Source organism: Falco naumanni, chromosome 5, assembly GCF_017639655.2.
Source record: "Falco naumanni isolate bFalNau1 chromosome 5, bFalNau1.pat, whole genome shotgun sequence".
NCBI lineage: Eukaryota > Metazoa > Chordata > Aves > Falconiformes > Falconidae > Falco > Falco naumanni.
The window spans coordinates 38,948,420-38,976,352 of NC_054058.1; the positions used below are offsets into that span (position 1 = coordinate 38,948,420).

Genomic DNA, 27,933 nt, shown 5'->3' on the forward strand with positions numbered 1-27,933 from the left:
TTGCTACCTCAGACAACAGCCTACTTTATCTATACCTAGAGCTAGCCCTGGAACTAAGATTGCTCTGTTTGTCACATTTTTCTTAGTAAGGAAAGACATGCACATACGGATGTCTCTCAGAAGGGGCAGGGAGGTGCTCTGGCACCTTGATCGATAATACACAGTGGAATCACTCTGAGCTCCCTCTTGTTTCTGAAATGAACTTTGATTTTTTTTTTTCCTGTGTGAAGCAGTTGTGGTCTAGGCCTACCTAACAAGTCAAGCTCTTAAGGAATGGGGAACCAAACACCTGGTTTTTAGATTGTATGAAACAGTAGTCATAATACAAGCACTAATACTAATACTCTGCCAAGACATTGTGCTATTTATAAGGATTTTGGGGGGGTCAGATACCATAGGTATGTAAGCACCTGTCCAACTGATACAACATCCTTAGACATAACCTTTTAAACTTAGACATACATCTTTCATCCAAATTATATTTTAAGGCAGTTAGTTCCTTTTCAGTGCCTAACTGTCCTGATGCTCAGAACAAAAATTTGAATTCCAGCTGCCTGTGATGGAGATGAGAAGCTGCAAAAATATCTTCTGAGATGAGAAGAATAAAACCAAGGGAGGATCTGGAGAATAGAGCATTTTGAGCGAAACACAACCTATTAATGGGCTGGTGTGTTTGAAGATCTCTTGGGAGTTCTCTGTTACTATTCTACCATGAAATTAGGCAGAACCATGGGCTGATTTCACTGCTTCTCATGGCATTTATCTCCTTTTTGGATTTTGCTTAAGCAGAAATTATTTAGCCTTGATTTTCATCAAATTTCAGTTATGTTTAAAAGAATGTTTAGGGCGTCCTAAAAATATGTCTATGCCTTACATGACCTTGTGGGCAAATTGTGCTTTTGATTATGACTTTCTGGAATAAGATATTATGCTGTTGGTCCAATTGTGGATAATAGAAAACATACTTGTGTCTTTATTTTGGGACAGACAGACACATGCACACACAAACTGATTGTTATGATGCAGCAAGGGCCAGCTGCTCTGTATCGGTCAGGGAGCCAAGAGCTGAGGGGGTCCCTGGGCCAGCAGAACAAGGGCCTCACTAGCCGGCACTTGTCCCACCAACCCCCAGCGAAGGGAGCAGGGCAGGTCTGAGATGGCAGGCAGGGCCAGTCTAGAGTCCAGATTGCCAACACTCCACAGTGATGAGGCAGGTCTGAGGTCAAGCTAGTAAAGTGAGTTAGCAGCTCCAGTGACACTAACCAAGTCAGATGCAGCCCAATGACAGCTGGGCAGGCCTGTAGTGATGGGCCCAAGCTGAGGTCAGGCTGCAACGTCACTCTACAAGTCAGGGACTAGATCAGTGGGTCCATGGCCAAGCACAGCCATGGCAGTGATGCAGCAGGAGCTGTAGCTCAGGTGGGCAAAGCATGAAAGCCCCAGCTGAAAGCAGCTCCCAGAGGCCAGTGGTCAACCCTGGCTGCAGCCTCACTGTGGCATTGCCTGGGAGCATGTCACCAGCAAGGAGGAGGCAGCCCTCGGCTACACTATTGCTAAGCCCTAGCAGCCAGACCTCCAGGAGGGGGGGATGCTTTCAGGGCCCTTACAGCAGTAGGTTAAGCTCCCTTTGTTTTTCTATACAAGTATTCATACAGTCTGTGTAGATACCCAGGAAAAAGGAAGAAAATGCAGGTTGCTGATACAAAGTGTACATTATGGCATCACAACAAGGAAAATCTACTGATAATAGCTAGCTTGGACTTAGTTATAGGGGTATAAGAAGAAAAGTTTACTGTTATTCTCCAAATTTTTTTTATCTGGCATGTTAGGATGATTTCCATCTATTTATTTTTTTTTTAAGGATCTGTACCTTGTTGTTACAGTATGTGTCTGTAACATCTTCCAATTCAGCCTCTTTTAAAATTTATTTTGTACAAAAATTAGGATAAAAATCCAAATGTTTACAATGTGTTTCATTTAAACCAGTTTAAGGAAATGCTTAACAAACCAATGAAACTGACTGAAATCTTCTTACTAAATTTTGTCTTCTAGTTCCTGATTCTGCACCAGAAAACATAACCTATAGGAACATCTCATCCATGGAAATTGAATTATCATTTTTTCCACCATCTATTCCCAATGGAATCATACAGACCTACACAATATATCTCAAGAGGACTAATGGAACCGAGGAAAGAGTCATAAACACTACTCTTCTGACACTACGTATTACAGGCCAGTATATAATGTTCTGGAACTTACAGCAACTGTAAATTGTTATGAAAAGGGGTCAACAGACTGATGCAGATCAATTAGTTCATTAGTTGAACATGATCCTTCTTGTCCTTATATAAAGTTATATGCTACCTTTTCTGAGAAAATAGCCTGTTGTGTCCTGCCGTAATGTGGTGGAATGGGCTGTGGATGATACAGTCTGACATATATCTCATTAATTTTAGATGTTTAAAGTACAAGGATCATCAACAGATTTCTTTGCATATCTATCATTGTATGCAAATGTGACAAAGTAAACACTTAAGTCACCTACATATCTTTCTGATCTTATTCTGGATAAAAATAAATACTTCCCATTCTACTCACCTTTGCATCTTTTTCTGTGTTCTGTCATTATTACTGAGGCATGACACTGCTTGGGAGCTCAGTACCTTAACCATTAAATTTTCAGAGTACAGCTAATAGAAAACTGTAAAGCATTCTAGGAATCTGAAGTATAAGCAGGTAATTAGGGCTTTGCTTCTCCTTTTGTTCATGCAGACTACTTTGTGTTGGTTTTCTTAAGGCTTGTTTAAGCCTATAAAGGCACACATCAGTGTAAGGGATGGGCCTGTTTAGCACTTCAGAACTACTTATGGTCCATTAAAAAAAACCTAATTTGGCCCATGGAATGGTTGGTTTATTGAATACTTCTTCTTTATTTAGATTTAAAGAAATATACAGAATATACTGTAGAAGTGTCTGCTAGTACCACGATGGGGGAGGGCCTTCGTAGTTCACCTCTGTGTATACTGACTGATGAAGATGGTAAGTCAGAACAGAAGTTGCAATGTATCATTGTCTGCCTGTAGTCTTAAGCTAATCTTACACTCCATGTCAGGTATGTGTAGGTTTTATATACTTTTTTTGCAATTATATCTCTGTCTTGATATTTATATCTAACTGTCTACACACAAATATATTCATCTAGCTGTCATCTATCATTTAATGTATTTACCAGTACAAGCTATGTGAAATGGCACAATTGCTATGCATAGACATTTGGTCTTATTCATTTGAAGAATCTTAATTTACTAATATTATTTTAATCTAATATACCACATGGTAGAATTAAATATTATGTTTGGTTCTGCAGACATGTGAGAGCTGGAGAAAGGAAAAACAACCAAAAGGCAGCTTGAATGGTCCAGGGATATTTCTGGTTCTTTTGTTTGGAGATATTTGGATTCTTCTAAACAGATGCATTGCACAGATACACAAATATAGATGTAGAGTTATTAATATTTTGAATATGCTCAAAGTCCATCATCTGTAGTACTGGAATTCCAAATTGAGCAGGGGAGTGTTCTGCGCTGCAGGCTGAGGAAGGAACAAAGTTATTGCATCCCCTGCTAATTAGTACAGTAGGTCACAAATCAGCAGAGGAACCTTGAAATTATATTTGTTCTTTCAGTACCCAATTTAGTGTTGAGAAGGTATCATTGGTCCCCTCTATAGTTTCTGGAGGGGGAATCCTGAAAAAAATTTAAAGCAGAATCTTAACTTAGGTTCTGTGAAATATTTTGGAGGAGCCTGTGCCTGTCCCTCTTCATTGCTTAGGGAGGAAGTCTCTGGGAACCTAGACTAAAGCAGCATTGACACAAACATCCCACCAGCCATTTCCAAATTGTCTCTTTACATGTCTTAGGAAATACTGACTTGCCTAAGATCCAGGTTTTTGTGATAGTGGATCTTTGCAAAGATCCATGAAGTTGGTGGGCTTACATTCACACTTTCTGTAATGTTGCTGCAGCACATTGGGACCAGCCAATTTGGATAAATTCATCTTTTACATAGAGTATTTTTATTTAAAGCAATGTTGATTCATTCTTCAGCAAAAAATACCCTCTGAATAAGAACTGTAGAATGAACTAGACATGCCAAAAAGACATGACATTCACAGTATGACAGATCTTTTATTATAGAGCCACTGAGGGTAATATAACAAGTAAAACAGTAAATACAGCTGTCACCATTTTTTGCTAGTAAATACAGGCATTCACTGAATTCAGTGAACCTCTGCTCATGAAAAATATTTTTTTCTTAAATGTACAGAGTTCTAAAACCTTTATGCCAACTTTTGAGGTAGTGATAGAAGGAACAACAACTGAGAAACAATATTTATAATACACCACATGTTCTTTCTTCACAAGAACACAGTGTTCCAAGGTTCAGACCAAATATTTCTTAGATTTGCTAATAGCTATGCTCATATTCTCAATTTTCATGCATGACTACAGCTATGACCTGAATTTTTAGTGCATGATGCTCTTTGGTTTTATTTGAGAAAAACAAAAGTAATTCTACTATTACTTCATAGTGATACATACATATCTGTGAATCAGGATGAAGAAAAAAGTTTACTTCTCAGTAACATTCTAATACAAAGCAGTATCACTTATGCATACATGAGTATGGTTTCCCTCAGCAATATTTATATGAACTTTAGAATGAAATCAAACATGGTCTAACACTGTCATTACTGACATTGTTTCCCTACACAGTCGTGGTATGGTGTCATGTAGAGTTCATTTTAAAATGAATTTCAAGGGTCTCAGTCAATGTCTATCTTTATATTTGCCCTTGTGACATATTAAATGTATGAATGTGGTCCTTATTTGATGGAGTGAATAGATTTTACTGCTGCCTAGTATCCCACATTTTTATCATCTCTCAATGTCATAGTTATCCATTCTTTCACCTTTTGGTGCTTTGTATAATTCTTTACAGCAGCTCTTTTTCCTCAGGGGAACTATTTTGCGGTGTTTTACGTGTGTTCATACCTATAAAGTTCTTGCTTTTATTAGAAGGGGGAAAAAAAATTACAGCAATGTACTTGGACAGTAGGTGAATCACTGTGACCTACCCGTTGCTTTGTTTTCTCATGAAGTACTTTTTCCATTGAATCACAGAAACAGATGTTCTAACACCACCATGCAAAATCTTCTTTTATCATCTGTCAGAAAAAGGAAAAGAAGCTGTGCCTTAATGCTTGTTGATGGACATTGTACCAGTGTAGCACAAAGTTTATTTTCCATCACAAATAATTAAAAACCTATTTAAGGATGCTGTGTATCCCATCGATCTTAGCTGTTTAACAAGATGTTGTGTCCCGTTCTCTCATTTTGTAGCTCCGAGTTCTCCTCCAGAATCCCTTTCCATAAAACAGTTGTCGGGTGTCACTGTGAAGTTGTCATGGAAACCTCCGCTGGAGCCAAATGGAATTATCCTCTATTACACAGTTTACGTCTGGTAAGATTTTCTGGAAGTAGTTCTGAGGATAAATACTAATCTGTAACCTATCAGGAATGTTAGGTTTTTCTTACACAATGTGTTGATTACACGTTTTTTGGAGAATGAATATTCATCCGGCACTTAAAATACTAGCTTTTCATATATACAAATTCAGACATAAAGTGCTAGCTGAAAATTGGGGTATTAAGTATTTTGTAAGTATTTTCAATATTTCTCTAAAAGTTAAGTTATGATAAATGAATTCAAATTTAAATCAGAGTGTGGTGACTATTTTCATTGTGCTCTGATTAGGCCTATAGTAAGGCAGAACACAAACTTATGCTAAATTGTCAAGGAGATTTGAAATAGGCTTAAAATAAGAGAAATATTGCTTCCTTTTGTAGAAAGTGAGTAAGAGCAATGTTAAGAGTCTCTGTATGTGCTATCATTTATGTCTACTATTATATTTTATATTTATTACATTCATAGGAAACAAGTATTTTTTAACAGATATTTTTCACTTACTGTGAGGGAGGTTTTTTTAATCTACCCTTTCTTTTTCTCTGTGGTGTTGGTTTTTTTTCTCCTGTCATCCCTTCTGGGATTTTTTTTTCATCTTTAAAAAGGAGTTTTGACACTTTAAAACTTGCAGTTTCTGTCCTATTCTCTGCATAACATAGTTTGGTCTAGTGATGTGGCATCTCTTAAAAAATCTCTGTATAACTTCTACTGGGGGTGCAAATATTTTATTTTTTTTTGTCACAATATATTGCATTTATGCTCTACTATTTTATTGCCTCTACTAAGGTGTAGGAAACAAATGTTAACGTGCACCTTATGAGATGCAAATCAGCAGTCATTATAAAGAGACTGCTATTGAGCTTACATTTATCATTTTAATGTTGCTTGACAGGTTTGAGGTAGGGTTTGGCCGCAGTTCCTACTGATTTATTTTTTTTTAAAATTTTAGCTTCTAGTTAAATTGGTGATAAAGTGAATGGGAATGAGCTCTTCTTTCTAGAAAATTTAAATTTGGCTTGTCATGTTATTTCTACCATATTGGCAAGATCTGGTGCTTTTTAACCACGAAAAACATTAAATTAAAGGCTATCCTCTAGCTAGGGAAGAGTTACTTCATGATTAGGATTATGGTTTTGATAGAGGCTGTGTTCAAAGACTTGAGGTTATACAACTTTTCATCCTTATATTGCCTTAAAGCTTACTGCTTTTGTTACTATTACTAATGAGTTAGTCAGAATTATTTTTTTAAAACTGTTAATTGATCCATCTTTCTAAAAATTTGAATAAAGCAACCATATAACTTTTTGCAGTAAGCCTTGTCCTTTTTTCTCCCGTATTCTCCTTGCTCTGTCTTATTTGTCCTTACTGTGCCATATCTAAAATTAGAGAGGCATTAGGTATCATCTTAAGGCAAAGGCCATTAGAGAAAAGCTCTTGTTGCCTTCAAAGGGGCCACAAATTCACTCCTTCCTTGGAGTTTTTTCTGGGTTTGGGGGTAGGGGGTGAGGGGCGAAGGAGGGGAACTTTGAGTATTTAACAGAATTGTCTATAAAATTTTATAAAGTTGCATTATAGGGTGAGATTTGACAAGGCAAGCTGCTGTGTCATGGTTGCTGCTTTTGGGAGGCATTCAATATATTTGGGGGGAGATCATTAATCCAAGAGCTTCTCAATGAAGCAGAAAGAGGAAGGTTAATACAGATGCTGAATAAATATTCCTTCTCTTAAATATATTGCAATAGTTATAAAGAGTTTAGTAACCTTTCTTTAATGAATTGGGAACAAGAATCTACAACTAGAATAGAAAGGGTAATATGTGTAATGTTTTCATTGTTATTATCTTTCATGGAATTTATCACAGAACAAGATGGTTTTGGATGCTAGCAGGTAGTAAAGCAACTTTCTATATGCCTTGAGTCTACCAGTTCTTACTCCCTGACTCTGCAATTCTAGAGTATTAAAGACGTATTAACAAAATTACTGAACTTGTATATAGCTCTTGTCTTTTGGCATTATCCTGTTCAGCATATTTTTGTAAGATAATGACTGACTAGATCTACTTCAAAGTACAGATTTTTACGAAAATGTGTTACCTGTCTTTGTCAAGTGAATGTATGCAATTTCTTAGAACCTCTGGATTTCTAAAAGATTTCAATTAAAACTTAATAATATTGTTCTTAATTTAAATTCCTTGGCTTAGCTTATTCTGCTAGGTACCTTTTCTCTCATTATCTGTGAAGACTGCGCTCACTTTGATCAGTGATTTCTTATTATTTTGATTGCAGTTGCAATTGTTTCTAAACAGAAAATCAAATTTTCTTGAAACACCCCAAGCTTTTATTCTTCTTCCCAACTATGCCTGATTGTAGAAAAAAATATTGGCAAATAATATAAGAATGCAATTACTCAGAGTAGATGTTTTTGCAGCACTAAACTGTGGATTTTCTCCTTACCTAAATTATAACCAGCTATGTTTTTCTATACTAAGAATATATTGGGCAAAGATCCAAGAAAGATGTCTTTTCTTTGTATAGAATTTGATAACTGCAGCTGCAACCTTTTTTATCTCTTTACTGATTATTCAAAATGTCAGAAGTTTGAGGAAAATGTAAATGTTGTTAACTTTGTTACCAAGAGCCTTTCCCACGTCAACAGACATCCCACTCCAAATCTGAAAGAGATAGGAAAAATTTAGATTTTTCATTCTCATACATTTTCTCATTCCAATTGTTTGTTAATGTGACTTTATTTCAAGAGTATGAGATGGTGGTGAATCCTTGCTAATGAGACATTCATTCATTTATCAAAGGATGAAAATCAGCCCTTCTAATAATTTTGATCAGTCTTTCTCTTTGTAGAATAAGAACTCATTGTCTTGTTTGTGAAGAGCTCCACAGTGACTCCTGGAGCAAGATATTTGGTTTTACTTGTCAAATTAACATCCTTGTATGAAATCCCATTAAAGACACAGGGCACCCACTCATACAGAAATTTTTGCAAGAATGGAACATTAGCTACCTTTTTTTTTCCTGCTATTTTTTTCATAAAAGATTAAATAAATTTAATGAGATATAGCAGACTTTTTGAATTCAAGTTAGCTATTTCTGTATCTTATTTTACTTTCTGATAATCATTTCATACCTATGCTAATACCAGTGTTTTATTAATGTTACATCCTACAGTCTTTCTAGGCGGGTTTTGACCTGACTAGAGTTCCATTCTGATCCCCTGCTACATTCCACCAGAATTAACTCAGCACCAGCTAATTCCTGTTCCATATCATCTTCTATTATTCCATTTATAACTTCAGCCTTCTGACCAATTTCACAGAGTCACAGTAGGGCATGCTCCCTGCTATAATCTTTTTATATTTCGCTATTCCTGTCCAGGGAGACAGTTTAGTTATGCCCTACTGTGTCCTTCCCAAGGGTACCACACAACCATTTGATAGCAGTTACTAGATGGACATGCTTGTCCTTGATACTCCATATAGTCATTGTCTTTCCTGATATAATTTACAAATATATTTCTGTGTTTGTTTTTTTAAAGCAAAACTAAAAACCCTATTGTGATGCTACAGTACAAAAGTGAGCTTTGCAACATAAAAGACAAAAGTTGCTGTTGTCTTTTTTTAAACCCTAAAATATTTGTATTTACCACAATATTGCATTTTTCAATTGTATATCATATGCCACATTTGCATACATACAGAAATAGTGTGTATATATAATTAATAAAATACTTTATCTTTAGGAATAAAATGTCAAAAAGGAGTGTTAATGTAACAGAAACGTCATTGCAGTTCACAGACCTGGAAAATAACTATGAGTATAGTACTTACCTAACAGCAAGTACAAGATTTGGAGATGGCAACGTAAAAAGTGATACTATAATATTCAGAACTTCTGAAGGAGGTAAGCTTATCTATAGTATGAATGTCTAATTTCGTTCAGCCTTAAATTCCTGTCAGCCTTATTTAAGTTAATAAAGCTACTGAAGTATAAATGGCATTTGACTGGTCAAGAAGAGACATTCTACCTGTCTGTTTGTGTGGGTCTTTCTATGTGTGTACACCTATAGCCATAGCTCTATAAAATTATGGTGGCGTTTCTGTTAATTTACTGAGCAAAACTTTGCATTACCCTTCAAAACAGGTAAGATTAAAATAATTTTAATTTTAAATGTTGAAATAAATACAGTTAATTTTATAATATCTTTTAACAGCTCTTTTCTTTACCTTGCCATGACACAACTTCTTCTAGGGTTAATACTCTTTAGAGTCTCTCAAGTCTGAAATAGTTTTAATGTGAAAATTAAATCTGTAAGTGTACACTGATTTATTTATTATATTTTCAGTATTTTATACTTCCAACATGGTAGACGACTGTTATAAATGATGATAGTATATACTGTGATTTGAAAGTCATTCAGTTCAATTATTGTCTCTGGTTTTCCCATCAGTTATGTTGCTACAATCTGGTCCAAGATGGATAGTATGCAGGCATATTTCAGAATCTTTGTGCATAGATAAACTGACTTCCCAACACACAATCAGTGGTAGGATTAGCCATCCATAAAAAAACTGTCTAAATCATCAGGTTGTAGGTATTCCCAGTCTTTCCTATTGAAGATGTTATGGAAACATGAACTGACTTTCCAGGGCACAATTTTTAGGACCTGATCTTGGGAGTTCCTCCTTCAATTAATATTTTAGTATTTTATGCAATTTAGAACAGCACAAAATAAGAGAGATAAGATAACTTACAGTGTTCGGTACTCTATTGCATGTTGTGTAGAGCACTTTCTTGGATGGTGAGAAAGAGGGATTTAAATTATCTTATGATGACTTCAGGAACTGAATTTGAGTCTCCTACAGCACTGTGCTACTGAGAAGGACCATATGCTGCTATTCTTTATATGACAGAAGGAGAGGCTAATCGAAGAAGACTTACAGGGTCCTTCCTGCACATTTATTAGGCTGAGGAAAGAGGAAAAAACCAGAAATGATCAAGTATCTGGTTTAGCTACATGAGCTGAGAGCCTAAATTCTGTTTATAATCAGAAAAGAGAGAACAAGGATTTTTATTTAGATTTTCTGAAACAAATCTTTTTTTTCCCTATTAACTATATATGGAGCATAAAGGCCTAACTCAGTCAATTTCTATATCTGCAAATTGGATTTTTCCATCTGCCCAAAGCAGTAAGTACAAGACAAATTCTATAAGAAAAGCGTATCTGTTTACAAATGAAGCTAAATACAATTGTGTCTGCAAAATAGCATTTTAAAAATGTATTTATATCTACTATTGTATTTCATTATGGTATAAAAACTGCTTCTGGAAATAATCAGAAATACATTTAATTTGACATAGGATGTCAAATCTGTAGTGGGTGTTTCTTGGGCACTAAAATGTACAAAACCTTGAGTTAGGTATGCTAATACTTAATATTTTTTCAGCACCAAGTGATCCACCAAAAGATGTTGTGTACAGAAACCTTACTTCCACATCAATAATGCTATTCTGGTCTCCTCCTCAAAAACCTAATGGAAATATACTGTACTACTCAGTTTATTTCAAAAATCATTCAGGAATATTCATACAGGTGAGCTTATTTTTGTATTCTTCTCTTGTATAATTCAATAAAGTGTTCTAGTAATTAATTTATAGTTATCATTATATTGTTATTTCATAATTCCTTTATCACAAGGCAGTTTTTTAACATACAAAGAGAGAAGCACATCTTATAATCATGTCATTGGATATTCATTTTATTAAGCATTAAAGCAAATAGGTTTTGTGTAATATTCCATATTTCAAAGTTTATATGAACATGTATATACACACACATATATCTAATACATTTTTATGCACAGCATAGATAGGTACAAGACCTGTTACATTCATTGTACTGTTAAGACTATTTTTGTCTAATCTATCAATTGGAATGAATTTCTGTAACAGTTCTGGTTTTAATACATGTATTTACAGTACTGAAAAGAAGAAGATAATGTCAAAGTAGTGAATAAATTGTTTCTTTTTTTCTGTTACTCTTAAAAGGAAATTACTGTTTAGTATATTGAAACAAAGGTATTGAGATTCCTAAGTTAAAGCATAAAAGACAAAATGTTATTTATAATTTTTTGGTGATCCGCACATTTCCATGTAGGGTTTTTTTGTTGCTACTTTCATCCTTAATTATGCACCACATCTGTTAATTTTATATATAGCTTTTCTGTTCTCCTTTCTAAGAGTATATTATAATACAGAAATATAATAAGAAGAAACAAGCTTCCTTTACAGGGTTTTGGTTACAAGCTTTACACATGTGGAAGAAAAGAAAGAAATATAAATTCATGAAGAAACTAATGCATGAGAAATTACTTCTACTGCATAACTTTGTGTTCAAGATATATCTAGTGTGAGGTATGAATGTGTTTGAGGATAACTAGAAAAAAATATTCACAAATGTTACAAATACCTTTGACTGAATTATTTCTGGCATACTTCAGTGCATACACTTCTCTGACTTCTGTGAAGCTGTGTGGTTGCCAGGCTCAGTCTGCATAGTTTCAGATGCAAGCAGGACCATGCCATGAATTCACATTCTGATGAGATTAAAATCAGGGCTACTGTTCAGAGCTTCAGACTTTGCTTGCATGCACCGTTATACCAAAAGAGTTTTTCTTAGCCTAACAAATCCCTGGAGAGACTTTTACACCACTGCATTACCTGAACTAGCCTGTCCTATGAAGAGTGTCTGCATTTATCTAATTCTTGGACAACCCAAGCAACTTTAGAGGAGGACTACAGACTTCAGCTATTCCTGCCTTTAGGAAGGTGGAACTCAGGTGAATGATTAAGGTGAAACTGATACACTTGAGAGCTAAAATCCATCTGGATGTGCCCATGACTTTGGAAATGAAGGAGCAAGATAGCAAAGATGGAGCACAGTAGCCCTGGCACAGCAAGGTGAGGGTCCAGTTTCATTATTGTGTGATGTAGTTGGGAAGGAAAGGTTGGGTAGAAGTTATCACAGTTTTGGCATGTTATGTGGTGGACAGCAAAAAAGCACTGACAGTAGCTCCACTTCTAGGTGTGGAAACTGCCATTTTTGCCCTTTCAGCTTTGATTTTTAACCCATCCCTCTGTCATCAGAAAATACGTTTCAGCTGCTGTTGCATCTGTCTCTTACTGGCCATGGGAGACCACCATTAATCTCTCAAATCACAATCCAGTCCTAATCTGTCTGCTCCCCTTAACTCCTCTGCCCTTCACATGCCTCTCTGTTCACTGTTTGGCATGGCAACTACCATATCTACATTGCACTCCTGTGCATTGGCATTCCTGTGGGTGCAAGACTGATTTCAAACAGGAGAAAAAAACAAATCTCCCCTGCTTGTTTCTGTCAGATATTTTATATTACTCTTTTTACAACAGAGAAATGCATGTGTGAATGCAGCCTGATGTATAAATATGATATATACAGTTTTAAGCTGTATAAGTGTATGCACACATACAGTTTACAACTATCTGTAACTTAGAATATAGTTGCAGGGTTTGTTAGTAAGTTTTGTATTGCACACATTTGGAAAGAAATAATCCTTAACTGTAATACTCTGCAACTAGGTCACCATTTTGCTTATGTTCATCCAATCTGTATTTTCAATTTGGGAAATGATACAGGAGATTTAAAAAATTAGTATGATCTTTTCACATTTCTAGGAACTCCACCTTCTCAGGCACACTGCTTGTAGGCAGTCATTCGCTGCCAGTCTTTCATCTGCTTCTTTGTCAGAACATAATAACAGAGGTCCAAGTCTGAAAGTATATCTTCTAGAAGCCTGGAAAGCCATCCTGGCTGAAGAATATCAAGAAAATTAACATCTTCCAGTGCTGGCATGATCTGAAATAGATATAACAGTCATACTAAAACTACTGCTATTCTGTCGTCTCAGTTTCTCTCTTCTTCTCACATGTTCTCAAACTCCTCAGGCATATTAAAACCTAGTTAATATAAAGCACTGATTATGAGTAGCTTAAAAACAGGAGTTTAGTAGCTGCAGAGTAAAGCATTTTGTTTAAGGGGAAAGAAAACAAAAGACCTGAGATAAAGGATGCAGTTTAGTCCTTGACATGATGCAGAAACTTGCAGGAGAAATACTTTTCCTTTAACAAGAAAAAAGTTATATACCTTCACAGGGCAGAAAAGTAATGTATAGTTTCTTTGATTTGCAGGTCTACATGAAAAATCACACTGTGGCTGTCCAATCAGAAGGCCTGGGATGCTCAGACCTAGGATTCAGAACCAGAACAGCAGAAGGAAAAATTTATGATGGAGATTAGCTTTGAGGATGTTGGTAGATGAGTAGGCTGATGGAGATTAGATTTGAGGATTTTGGTAGATGAGTAGGCTGTTTCTATGGGGATGATGACAGGTCTTAAAAGAAAAAGTGTCGGAGCGGGAGGAATGACTGGTAGCCAAATAGAAGAAGCCATCACTTGCACTAGGCTAGGTTCAAGTTCAGCTTTATCTTTCTTCTTCTCCTGCCACAAGTCTAGGGAAAATGCTGCTTTTCGGGTTATGTTTGCTACTCTGCTCCAGCGCAGTAAAGATATAGTACGTATTCTGATGAAGGGCACTTCCTACACAGATGATATGGCACTATACCTCGTCTTTGCATCATTTCTCTATGATGCTGCTGGATTCCTACAGTTTAAGCTTTCACTGTTTGCAATAGCAGCTTTGCGAGTTTTGTTCTACAGTGCCTTGGATGGTGCTTGAAGCAATCATAGTGCCTACATGCTCCCTCTTACTGAGGAAAGAAGTCAAAGAATCTATGGAAGTGATTATCTGGTTGCTAAATACTGATCTTTAAGAGATATTGTTGATTTGAATAAACTTTTATTCAATCTTTTTGTACTTGTGTTTTGATTAGCAAGAATGTGGGAAAGATGCTAATTACAAATATAAATTTATGCTTGGAAAAAGTTCTCCAGTGTGGAGTTTCAGTACAGATGACAACTGCCTTGCTCTGCCAAAGCAGACAGGGGAACCAGGAACTAAGTGGAGAAAAAAAGCCCACAGCCCTTCTAGAGACTGAACATTATACCCTAAATCATCCACCCCCATACTTCAAGGCAAGTGAACAAGACTATACAGTTAAGAGTGAAATTTGGCTTGGTCTGCCTTTCAGGTGTAGACAAAGGATGCAAGCAATGTGCCACATTAACTTAACAATCAAACATTTTCTTTCACCACCACCAGTATGACTGAAAAGGGGAACTTCTCTAAAATACACTGCAATGTTTTTTAAAAGCTATCCTCAGAATGGTACAGCACACAAAGAGGAATTATCTTCACTTAGGTTGGCCCTGGAACAGTGTGAATCATGCTCCTTGAGGTTTGGCTTGGATTAGCCCTCGCAGTGTCACCAGTCTCACCTGACTGCCGAAGTCTGTGATACTCTAACTCAAAACAGCACAATACCATGAACATGAGAAGGAAACAGAACAGGGGAAGAAGATTAACAGTGAAGAACAGCAGCACTGTGTTGTCTGTGTACAACTAATTACAGCTTTATGCCACTGAAAATTTCTGCTGCTTCCTGAGGTGAAGAAGATACTACTTTCTGCTGACGCTTTCATGGCCTGTGTATTGCTTACACTTAGATGCTTTTAATAATCTGATACTTTGCTATGTCAAAACTTCTTTCATGTATGGATGAAGAAAGGGACAGAAGGAAGAACTTCTTCAGCTGTAGCCAAAGATCCTAAGCTGTTTGCTTTCATCTGCAGCCACAGTTAATTGTAAAACTTCCTATAGTGTTCTATCCCCAGGGTACAATTAGTACAAGTTTCATCTTTTCTCAGTTTGTACTCGCACAGTTCTTCCTGCTCACCCTTACTCTTAATTATGTGTTCATTCTTATCTAATATTTTGTCATATCACAAGTTTGAGGTAATCCTGAGTCCTTGGGCTCCTTTATAGTAAAGGGACGACTTCTTAAAATGGTTTTTGTTGAACCACTAAAAAGCCTGTTGTTAGAGCCTTCACATTGGTTCACTGAGTCCTTGACGGCCAGACAGCTGACTAAATTGTAAAGGTATGCTTTTTAAACTATGAGTTGGATTTTCAGCTGTTCATACCAATAAACTCCCATTAAATCTAGAGCTGAAACTTTATGTGATACCTTTGACATTTTTACCTTCAAAACTCAGAGAATTGTCTTTTAAAAAACTAATTATCAATACTAAATATTAATAATTACAATATATAATAATAACAACAGAAGCAGAATGATGCTTCTGGGTCAGAAGGTTTTTTCTGTCATACTGTGCTGGAGTATCAGAAAGTTTAATTAAATACCTTAGAATTTGATCCTCTGTTTCCTGTATCTTACCCTACCCAAGTGTAAAGCAAAGGTCTTCCCAGCCTTTTTTCAATTACTTACATGAATATAGTGTGAGTTTCCATCTACATTTAGAAGAAAGTCATATATTAAGGTGGAATTTCTTAGTATTTTGACTGATGTTGACTTAACCTCCTCTTTCAGACAAACCTGTGTGCTCTAAATCAGTTAATCAGTGGATATAGAAACTTATACTACTAATTTGTGCAGCTTCTGTTCTGCATGCAAAATATAGGCTTACATTTTCATTGCCAAGCAGTTTACTTATTTATTTTAGGTACTCACTAGTGAATGTAGGCAAAACTAGGACTTCAGATACAGATATAAAAATTTTAGGGAAATGAATCAGTGTCACCTATTGTTTTCTGCAGAAATAAATAATTTTGCCTGTACAAAAAAATTAATGAAATGTTACTTTAGATATATAAATTGATATGTATTGGTGACAGACATCAAGATTTCATACTGAACTATCAGTTTGCACAGTACTGACTCAGCTGTTTTGTAGAGCATATCACAGCGACTTCTGTAGGAAGAGAAATATAACCTGTTTTTAATGTGCACTTTTAGTATACCTGTGTTTATTTGTGGTATTTCTGAATTTAAATATGCACACATTACAGTCAACTTTCTCCTGGTTTACTAAGCCTGCTATCACAGCCTCTCTTTTTTTTTTTTTTTAGGAAAGAGTTTAATTAAAAGCTAACTTTGATTTTAAGGAAATGGAGGGTGTGAATAGGATGAAACACTGAAAACAGTGGGCAAGCCACATAACTGGAATATGTACTAGGCAATTCATCAGGGGATTGAGCAAAATCCATCTTACCATGAAAATGTTGCTATGTAGAAATATTAAAAGGACTTCTTTGGTCCTGAGAAGTACTGCCCATGCTATCTGCTCAACGGGGCAATGTGGCTCCTGGCGAGGAATGATACTGAATCTTTGAATCAGGAGCAAAGCTTTGACTTCCTACACAATGCTGGAGCTGAATATGCTTATGGAGTACCTAACCTGGTAACAGTTTTCAAATCATAAACCAAACTGCTTTGGATCACCTAAGTCAGGTTCCTGTAAAGCAGTGGGTGATTTTACACAATCAGTTATGTGGAATAGCTGGCCTTACATAAATAATCTGATTTATATTTTTTTTCTTTTTGGTTTCCAAAATGGTTCATTCCAAACAGGAATAGCCTCCTCAGAGAGGCTAATCTATATAGAGCACTAGTCTATTGCTATAGTCATAGTTTTAGTAGAATTTTTTATATAGTTCAAAAGAAAGTGAGTCTTAGTTCTGTTGCAAACCTTTTGTTAGCAAGTAACTGCACAAAAAAAAGAAATTGTCAGTTCCCTCAGTGTAATGCAATCCACTGCATTTGCATTACAATTAATGGCATGTTTTTAATGGAAAGGACAACTAACAAAAGGAACAGTTTATCTAGTGTTGTGGTAAGATCTCTGCTGGTGAAATTTTTAAATTCAAAATCAGACAATTTTCTGTAAGTTCTACTCATAAAAATGGGACGAAGTGAGAGAAATCCTTTGATTTGCTCCATGCAGGTCAGGGAAAGCAGCCACATGTGTGATCATGTAATCTATGAGCACCTAACAGATGATGGGGTTTATTTTTCATTTTCTTGATGCAATATAGATAAACACATTGCATTACAGTTTTAATGTTTTAAAAAAAGATGGATTGACATTCAACAACTACAAACAGCAGCAGAAGTCAATTATGTAGTACTTAATTCTGTAGTACTTACAAGGAGTAACAATAAACATAATACAATAAATGAGTATTGAGTAAAAATCAGGACTCATTAGGAGTCAAAGAGTAGATTTATGTCTCCTGAACACTATGTTGAATCATATCTGTTGATGCTGGTGATGGGTAAATGGGAAACTAGAAAGATAAAACAATGAATAAATAATATTTTCAATGGCAACACTTTTTTTTTTTTTTTCCTTTAGAATTTCTCAAGTTATGGTAACGACAGTGATGTCAGTATGTCCCAGTCTGCAATTTTGGATGACTTGGCAAAATACAGTCATTATACTCTATGGTTAACTGCAAGCACAGCTTTTGGAGATGGAAACAAAACCAGTGAAATAATAGATGTGTATACAGATCAGGATAGTAAGTTAATAACTTTTTAATGCTTAGTGTATATCAGTGCTTCCATTTATTAAATATTCTTTAACCTTAAAGTTGTTTTACTCTTATGATGGCAAAGTTTAAAAAAAGTCCAGCAACTGCTGTTTTCAAAACTGCAGTATTTTTTCTTTGCAAGGAAGACATTTTAATATGAGTCTTTGCTTTGTAACACTAATAATGTAGTTCACAAGCTTCTCTGGATACAAGCAATAAAAATAGTCTTAAACCATCATTAAGACTCTTGTTAAACAACTTTAACATAGATGATTATTCATATAGGCTTTCAAGATATTTTGCTTTTGATAGTGAAACATAAATGATTTTTTAAAATTGTACAAAATAATCATACTGAATATTTGTTTCTGTTTTGGTTTTGGTGCTTTATTACTGTAATCCATGCATTTATTTTTTGCTTATTGTCTCTCATAGTCCCAGATGGTTTTGTTGAAAATCTGGTCTATCAAAACATTTCTTCATCTTCTGTAAATGTAAGCTGGCTTCCACCATCCCAGCCAAATGGCTTAGTCTTCTTTCATGTTTCTCTAAGTTTACTGCAACCGGGAACCAATAAGACATTGTCTTTCCTTACTTACAACACAAGCATCATTTTTGATAATCTGGAGAAATACACTGATTACATTCTGAAAATCACACCAGCCACTGATAAAGGATCTTCTGAACTGCATGCTCTTAGTCTGCCTATAAGAACGGATGAAGATGGTAAGTATATTTTATTTATTCCTAAGGAAATGTAGAAAAATAATAGTTTTCTAAAAGAAAAAAATACTGTGTGTCTGTTTTTCTCTTGTTACTTAAAGCTTTTTTGCTATACAATTACACAAACAACTGCTACACGTTTCTGTGTTGAGACCATGAAATAGAATTTTCCAGTTTAACTGATAGCTAAAAGACATTTTTCATTGTAACTCATATTTTTCTGAGGTTACTCTTGTTTTTCTCTTTCTTACTTTTTCATGTAGTCCCAGAATCAGCACCTATAATCAAAACATTTTCAAATCTCTCAACTACCTCAGTTATGCTTTCATGGGACCCTCCTGTTAAGCCAAGTGGTATTATAAGAAGTTATGATTTAAATTTATTTGGGCCAGAAAGGAATAACTCATTCTCTACCACCAATAACTTTATCATCTTGGAAGACCTTCTACCATTCACATTATACAGTATTTATGCAGCTGCAAGAACAATAAAAGGACCTGGTCCATCTGCCATGCTTCAGTTCTACACAGATGAGTCAGGTAAGCAAATTCAATTGTAATTGTAACCAGTTTTGAAATATTGGCCCATTGTTACTGCATCTGTCTTAGATCTGAACATCAGACCTGTCAAGAGTTGAGAGGAAGGATTTATTTTCCATTGGTCTGCGCATGATGAGCTTTCAGAAGAAGGAAAGACTAAAAGGAAGTCTTTCCTGAGTTCTCCTCCTTCTGCCACAATGTGCAAGAGGTGGTTGCATTCTGCATATGATTAAAAAAATAACTCCAAGGAGAAATGCCTTTTGCCTTTGGAATGTGTTACAGTTAGCCAGATGTCAGGGATTTTGAAACAAGCAGCAATACCTTTCTCTTCATACCCCAACGTAACTGAAAAATGATAAAACATGGAAATATTTCTAACACATTCACGCACAGGTCTCCTTTACATGATCCTCCTCTCAGCCACATGGTAAATGATATATCTTGTAAATATATATTGAGATGCTCTCAATATATGATGTAGGAGGTGAGGTATATCACATTCCAGTAATATACGTAATACAGATTTTCTTAAATGCCTTAGTTCTGACAACGCGGATGTGTAAATAGATTAGTGAGATCTCGAAGATCTCTTGCTGACTAAACATGTATTCCAGATTAACAGAATTTGTTTCATGCCAAAGAGACAATAAAAGATCAAAATAGCAATGAAGTAATGTTTTGTTGAGTTCAGATACAAATGGTAACAAAAGTACCTATGTTCTTCTGCTTCTCCAAAGTGTTTGGTTTTGCCTGGATTATTTGTAATTTGGAACTCACTAGTATTTCTCCTTTGCAGTGCCATTAGCTCCACCCCAGAATTTGACCATTACCAACTACACTGCAGATTCCGTGTGGCTAAAATGGGATCCAAGTCCTCAGTCAAATGGTGTTATTATGAGATATAATTTTAAGATTTATCAAAACAACACTGAAAAACTATTTTATTGGGTATGTTTATAATTAAGAGTGTTTAATTTTCTAAAATGCTTTTTTCATGCTTTAGTATCAAAATAGATGACAAATATTCTAAATGTCTGTTATGCTCCTAGAATTATGATGTTCCTCTAAATTCCTATTTGTTAAGACAGTTTACTTACTTTCCTACCATGCCTGTAATTAAATTTTTAAAATTAGATAGGAAATAATTATTAGATTTTAATTTGCTTTTAGCTTCTAATATTTCATTAATGGTGAGCTTTATTAAACTTTATCTCATATTTCAGTGTAAGTTTGAGGTTAGAAAATCACGGTAGTTACTTGTTTTGTGGCTACCTTAGTTTAGCTATTTAGTGTCTGCAGACTTTCAAGATTCACAGGGACAGACAGACATTCATAGTCATCTTGAAAAATGGTTAAAAACTGCTTAGAGGTTTGCATTTTTTTATTTTTGCTGAATAACTGAATATTTTTTAACTTAAATGCTATAAAATTATATACACACTTGATCACAGCATTTGTATTTGCTTAAATGTGGTTGCTTGGATGGCATCAAGAAATGTGGCATGAACTGTAAAAAGGCAGCAAGGTGAGGCCAGAATTGCATCTCAGGCTTAGAAACTGTATAGTGGATTCTGTTCACCCAAGATGCTTGTGAAAGCTGCAGGGAAAAGACATTGCTGCAGTGACATATGAGTTTAAGACATGCAGTGTGAGATATACTTGGGACTGTGAGAAGCTTCATTACTCCAGCTCCCTCAGCAATACAGTTCTTGCTACAGAGACTTAGCATGCAAGGAAACTGATTGTGCTGTGGTTAAGCATATGCATTGTGGAAATTAGTCCCTGTGGGGTGGCCTACTGTGCTGCCCCCTACACAGTCTGCTGTTATTCCTTATTCCCCATTGTGGAATGAAGTGCTGGCATCGCCCCGGTTTCTTCCATAATCCTTGGAAGAGGGGGAGCACAATGCATATGGAAGAGGAACAGCCAGCTGCCTTTGGAAACACATTCTTAGAGCACTCATGGACACCACCAAAGGTTATTATCCAGTGTCCATCTGAGGCAGGCTCAAACCCATTTAGAATGCAGAAACTGGTCAGAGCACTTGAATGCACCCACTATGCCCCATGTTTCTTCACATTTTGTCGTGTTATGTGGGCAAGAAATTAGATTTAGCTTGTGGCAGCAAGACAGGCAGAGCAATTTATATAGAACTATTGTATTTAGGCACCATAATTCTCCAATTACTTGGATCCCACAAGATGTTCACCAGGTTTTCTTGTGAAATTCAGCTCTTTCCCTACTGCTATTATAGTCTTCTCAACGTTTGCACAAAAGGTGCCATGCATGCTCTGGGAAAAACAGCTACCAATAACTGAACTGTGTTTTTAAGCTTTTTTTGAAGCTCTTATCAGTCTGTGTGTCTGGCTCAGTTAAAGTAAAATAAATGAGAAGCTATGACCCATGACCTGTTACACTGCAGAGGTGTAGTAAGGAAATAGAAGGTGAGAGGGGGTTGATGTGGCAATGTGGAGGTGGCAAGAGTTTTCAGTATTGGTAAGTAAGGCATATGTGGAGTTAATCTGTTCTAACAATTCTGTGGTAATTATGATACCGCCCTTTGGCATATCTTCCTCACAAGCCACAATGAAAGAGGGAGAGGAGAAGGGAAAGGAAGAATTTGACCCTGCATTCCTTCTTATTGAGTTCAGGGACTACTCTGAAAGGTACTCGGAGTAGTATGGCTGTAAATCTTCTGTTCATTTCAGTGGGTTCAAGGTGAGGCCCACAATGTTTACACAGATTAACTGAGTACTAATAATTTTTCCTTCCTTAAGAACATTTCAGGTTCAAACCACGAGGCAAACATTGTTGGATTGGAACCGTTTAGCCCCTATTTTATCAGTGTGTCTGCATTTACCAAGCTTGGGAATGGCAATCAGTTCAGTAATGCTGTCCAGTTTACAACGATGGAATCAGGTTAGACATGACTTTTTTTAAGCTGCAGTTCTGTTTAAATATGTTTTCCTTCTATGGCTGAACAGCAATCTTCCTCTTCTCTCCAAAGAAAATGTAACATAACACTATCTCGTTGTCTTCTGCCTGTGTAACACCGATTCACATTCCTATTGTACCGGATAGGCTGGGTTTGAAGTTTGATGTCGGAAGTGTAGAATTAGGCATGTCCTCATCTGAAATGAGAGGCTTATATAGCTACTATAAATATTTTAATAGCATCACTGATAAAGGGAGGAAAATAAGATATCAGTCTTTGCAGATCAAAGTGATAATTCAGATCCCTGTGTAAATAACTGAAACTTTAGCAGTATCAAAAGCAGCTGGACAAAAGGTTGGCAAATGAACTGGACATTGTATCAAACAACTACACATTTTTAACATTTTTTATGATTTATTTTAGGAGGGGAGCTAGCCACTAATTAAATATCTTTATTTGTTAGATCTTATTCTTCCTGACAACTGGGGAAGACTATGCAGTGTAGCTGATTTCATTAATTAATTATATGCACTTTTGGTTTGTGTCTTCTTTTGAAGTTGCAGGTTGTTTCAAAATTAAAAATTGTATCATGTGAAAGTGAACATTCAACATTTACCAAAGAGAGTCCGGGAGCTCTGTGGGTTTGTGAAACTGGCCATTGTGCAATACTGTAGCTCCTTTGCCAGGTCAGAGCAATCCCCAGATTCCTGTCCTTCATAAAGGGCTGCCAGTGCCAGGGACTAGCATGGGTTAGGAGGCTGTGTCTGAACTCTCAGGTTCCTTTATACTGACAGCAAAGGGAGTAGACGAAGTATCAAAAGGTCTCACATGGTCAACAGCTTTTCAAGACCACGCTTTCAGTGAAATATTCTTTCCAGAACTGGTAAAAGTTCTGAACAGGGTTCTGGGAAAAATTATGCTGTTTATTGTACCCAGCAGTTACAACACCATGAGAAATTTGGACCATCACTGAACTGGTTCAGATTGGCTGTTGAATCCCTGCAGCTGGAGGTTGTCCTGCCCAAGAGCTATGGTCATCCGTCACTTGTCTCATTTCATCACTGACATTCCATATTCATGGTACTTTCTTCAGAAGTGCTGGAGACACACTGCCCACAGGACTGTGGTCTACTCATTTTGCAGCTTTTTCTCAGATTCTGTGCTCAGCTTCTTGCAGCATTGTTTCTATTCCCTCCAACCCAGATTTCGGGCAACTGCTGGATTAGTTCCTCACTGAGTTCGCCTAAGGATTCTGTCTCTAGTCTTTATTAAGAGTGCCAGTTAATCTTTCTACTGCAGATGCTGCTTTTTGAAGCAAGATTTTTCTTTGAACTCAGAAAAGAAAATTAATCATTTTAAAGAGATTAATTTACCTCTATGCAGTGATAATGAACATGTTTCCCTCCATTTCTGGTACCTCACTGACAGCCCTTTCACTGTTCTATGGGTTCCTGGACATGTTTCAGTAGAGGAAGTAGACTGGGGCACCCGTCATTATCTATTCATTTTCTCTTAGCTGGTACAGCCAGCAGTTTAGGCCTTTGTGAAATACTTTAATTCATTGTTCTATTTAATCAATTGTTTGCAGATAAATTATCTATTTTCAGAATGAGTATAGTGTTTGCTACCTTTTATTATATTTTTATGAGTGCTTAAAAAGATTTTTCCTGCTGGAATCAGCAAGGAGGTGGGGAACAGTAAGGTAATACCATTTATATGACAGCTCTGAAACCTGCCCAGTGATTTCTGTGCAGGTCATGCCTCTGCTGAAAGGACAATGAGATATATGATAAAGTGCCTAAAAGAAACAAAGCTAAACAGATAAATAAGGAACTTCTGCTGTTGATACTGTTGTGGAGTATGTATATGAGTTTCTATGTTTACTGAACTTTGATTAAAAAAACATGGGAAAAATATAAGCAGATGTGAAAATAAAATGGGAGCACACAACTAGAAAAAAGCCAGATAGATGGCCTCTTCTGTTTCAAGTACTAGCATCAGTCATGTTCATAGTAGTTGGAAATGAAGGAAATGAGGACAAAGACATATTTTTGTTCTCTGAATGTTTTTCTTTTATCAATTTGTCTGCCACTGGAATGCTTGACCCTCACTGTGAACATTGGATCTGCTTCACTGACAATATTTTTCTGTGATTACCATTTTAATTGTGTGGGAATGTTAATCTTTGATGCATGTATATCTTTCAAGTACCAGATGCTGTCCAGAATGTTCATTGTATTGCAATGAGTTGGCAATCAATCCTAGTGCAGTGGGACCCTCCTGCTTTATCCAACGGTGTAATTACTCATTACATCATAACAGTTGAAGGAAATTCTACAAATTTTTCATCTTATGATACACTGCATAATTTTAGAAATCTGCTTTCCAACATTACTTACCAATTTAAAATAAAAGCTGCAACGTCTGCTGGTGATGGTGAAGAACAGATATGCAATGCCAGTACACTTCCAGAAAAAGGTAAACAAATATTCAAGCTAATTCTTTTGTTTAATTTAAATCATGACCATGAAACAAGCAAGCCTGAAATACCTGCTTCATTTCAGGCAACTAAATACTTCTGTTGTTTAAATTTCTTGCTAATAGTACATGAGAAGAAAGAGGACTTCCTCTTTCTCCTATTTTAAATATATTTGGTGATAATAATTAATTGCCATTTAAAAAAGCAGAGAGAGTGTCTTTTTCTGTGTTGAGTTTGAATGGTTATTTTATTGATTTCTGATCACCTATTCATCTTTGTTTTATAATCTCAGCTTTGTTCCTAGTACTCTCAGCGTATTTATTCTTGTAAGTCTGAAATTTTTGGGGGAGCAAAATTTTTGTTCTTTTGTTTCTACCAGCAGCCAATGCTATGGCTTCACTGAATGTCAGTAAAGCTGTTCAGAATTTGTGCAATTGAGAAGAATTTAACTTCTTTAAGCAGATTTTGTCATAACTCTTGATGGATAGGATTTTTCAACAAGAAAGAAAATTGTAAGCTGAATCCAAAGAAGAATTTAGGCAGGTTTCTTGGCATCAGAGTAAAACACTGTTACCCAAAATCTGTCTGTCTTCCTTTCTCCATGCACACTTCACCTAGTCCTGGCTGTGCTTTTATTTGACACTTGAAACTTGGAGATGAAATTCTATATATATGTTAGAATTGCTTCTGTGTGAATATCTGTGTGCCTAGCTTCTAAACTGGAAGTGGAGAGAAGGCCAACTCCCAGTCCAGGAAGCAAATGCCTGTTTAGTTCTTTTCCCTCTTTCCTAGTTAGGGGTGACTTCTACTCCAGGGATGATTTCTCTTTGGTTTTTTGTTCTTCAGTGATCGTTTAATATAAAAATAAAAAATAATGTTCAGTGAGCATGATCCAGAAAGACTTCACCTTCCTACTGAATTACAGGAGCAATTATTGCATTTAGTTCCTTTTTTTGTTTTCTCTTCAATGACATCAATTTGTGCAGTGGAGTTGAGGAGCTCTCTTAATTCAGAACAGCTGGATCATTAGGAAGCATGGGGGTGAGATGGGGGAGCACGACTGTATCCCTGATGCTTAGAAACCAAACCTAGCTTTTGAAATACTTTAATTACTAAGTTATTGAATAACTTACAAGATGAGTTGCAGCACTCATTCTCATATATATATTTCAACTGAAAGAGTGAGTTTTGCTCAGCTTTGTTAAATAATAGATACAAAAGTCTGTTCAGCAACAGAGTTCAGGTTCTGGATGACAAATGGAGAGGGGCAACTCTACCATGCAGACTTGAATCAGACATCTCAGCTTGGAGATCAGACTTACCCTTATGCGTAGACTTCCTACTGGTAGCTTCCTGAGTGGCATGTACGTGCTTAGGTTCAGCCTAATAAGATCTCTCCTATTCACAGAGCCTTAATGCTTCACTCTGAGCTTTGATATCCACACTTCTTAAAATTAGACTTGCAGATGTGCATGTCTGAATGAGTCTAGACCACATCTGTATTGTCAGCTGAACTACTGCTGCTACTGCTGCTTTGGTTCCAGATCAAATGGCTGAGCTCCAAATGAGGACAAGCAGAGCAGCCCCTTGCTGGCGTAACGCAGCTAACACTGTGAAAACAGCCAGAGTTGTACTTTGATGACTGCCTCTCGTCATAATACAGTTCATCCCACTAATGCCTGGCCACATCCCCTATTTGAACTGTGAGGTGGCACATCCATACCTGGTTTTGGTAAAAATGTTCTCTCCAAATTGGCTTCTTCATCAACAGCAAACAGCTCTGCTACAAATTCTGCCATTTTCTGATCTCTGTTGGTCCCCTTCTGTCTGGCTTCTTGGCAATTTAAGACTTCTGCCTGGGTCATGTGCCCTCTTGTTCACTCAGGAGCTCCTGCCCATCAGCAGGGTTCAAAATCCACTTTTGAATTAAGCGTTGTTTAAATATTAGAGATAAGCATACTCATATCTTACAGCATTGGCTGGAAATACTCTAAAGAACTTAACTGCTGTGCTGAACATGTACCTAAGGATGCTTCTCAACTGCAGTCATAACTCTCCACCCTTTCTTTTAAATCAGGGCTACTGAACAGCCAACCCTGACTCAGAGCTCGAACAAGACTGAAACTGGGAATGGGTTTGCAGACAGGTGGGCTGATGCCCGATTAAAACTGGACTTGCCCAAACCCCAAAAGTTTTTGAGATAGTCTTACAGGAGGCATATTACTCTCTGGTACAGAGGAGAACAGAAGGCTTCCCAGGTACCTCACTTCTTGGAGGATGGGGAAGAGGCTTCTAGCAATGTCAAAGAAGCCTGGCACCTGGGAAAGTTAACCATTGGGATTTCTGAGAAATTTGGGATCTGCTATTAATTAGTGCATGAGCAAAGCCTGGAGAAGCTGTGGATGTGGTATTAAGCCTGAGCTAAAGAGACAGACTGCTAGTCTTTTGTGATCTATGTTACATAGAGTTGTACTAGCTGAAGAAAAAAAAAACCCAGATTTTATTTTATAACATGTGGGTTATGTGTCTTGTCACTGGGAGTTTTCCAAAGTGAAAGATTTATACTACGATACATGTATTTTTTGCCCATACACTGCACAGACCCTTTCTTCCTGTTTTAGTGTTGGCTTACATGTTGTTGCTTAGTCATAGTTGCAACAAACTAGTTATTATTAGGACATTTCCTTAACTGTGTGTTTGCATGAATTGTTGTGTGGTGACTGGGTACTAGGAATTGGAGATTCATGGATGGGAATGGAAACAGTTTTATAGCTGTTGTCAGCTTCTTATTTATGGTGGTCTAAGATTAGTCACAGATATGTAGCCAGCACTGAGTCACTGACAATGCATTTATTTCTGACATAAAGTGAAATTGAATTTGGCTCAGTGTCTCACTACACAGTGTTTGACTTTTACATTCTTAGCAAGATTATTTGCCTTTTTTTGAGGTAAAGTTGTTCATATTGAGGTACAATTAAACATGAATCATGACGATTAAATTTATGAGGAGATTAGTAGTGTTTTGTGTCTAATCTACCTCCATTGTCATGGTAAACCACCTCTGCCAGGCTACAGTATGTTATTAAAAACTGTCGGCTTTGTTGTGGTGGTAATATTACTTTGTGATTAAATATATTATAAAAGATATGAAAGATAATACAGCAAGCACA

General features: G+C 36.4%; 1 protein-coding gene across 1 annotated transcript in view; it reads left to right on the plus strand.

The window, feature by feature from the left end:
* The window catches only part of PTPRQ (protein tyrosine phosphatase receptor type Q), a 141,780-nt gene that overhangs the window by 56,926 nt on the left and 56,921 nt on the right, over positions 1–27,933 (plus strand). The window contains exons 32-42 of the mRNA XM_040596994.1: positions 2,053–2,235; positions 2,941–3,042; positions 5,406–5,526; positions 9,283–9,443; positions 10,988–11,133; positions 17,910–18,075; positions 18,523–18,813; positions 19,074–19,349; positions 20,146–20,297; positions 22,127–22,268; positions 24,493–24,762. Coding sequence (XP_040452928.1) covers positions 2,053–2,235; positions 2,941–3,042; positions 5,406–5,526; positions 9,283–9,443; positions 10,988–11,133; positions 17,910–18,075; positions 18,523–18,813; positions 19,074–19,349; positions 20,146–20,297; positions 22,127–22,268; positions 24,493–24,762 — 2,010 coding nt within the window. The remainder of the gene's footprint in view (positions 1–2,052; positions 2,236–2,940; positions 3,043–5,405; positions 5,527–9,282; positions 9,444–10,987; positions 11,134–17,909; positions 18,076–18,522; positions 18,814–19,073; positions 19,350–20,145; positions 20,298–22,126; positions 22,269–24,492; positions 24,763–27,933) is intronic.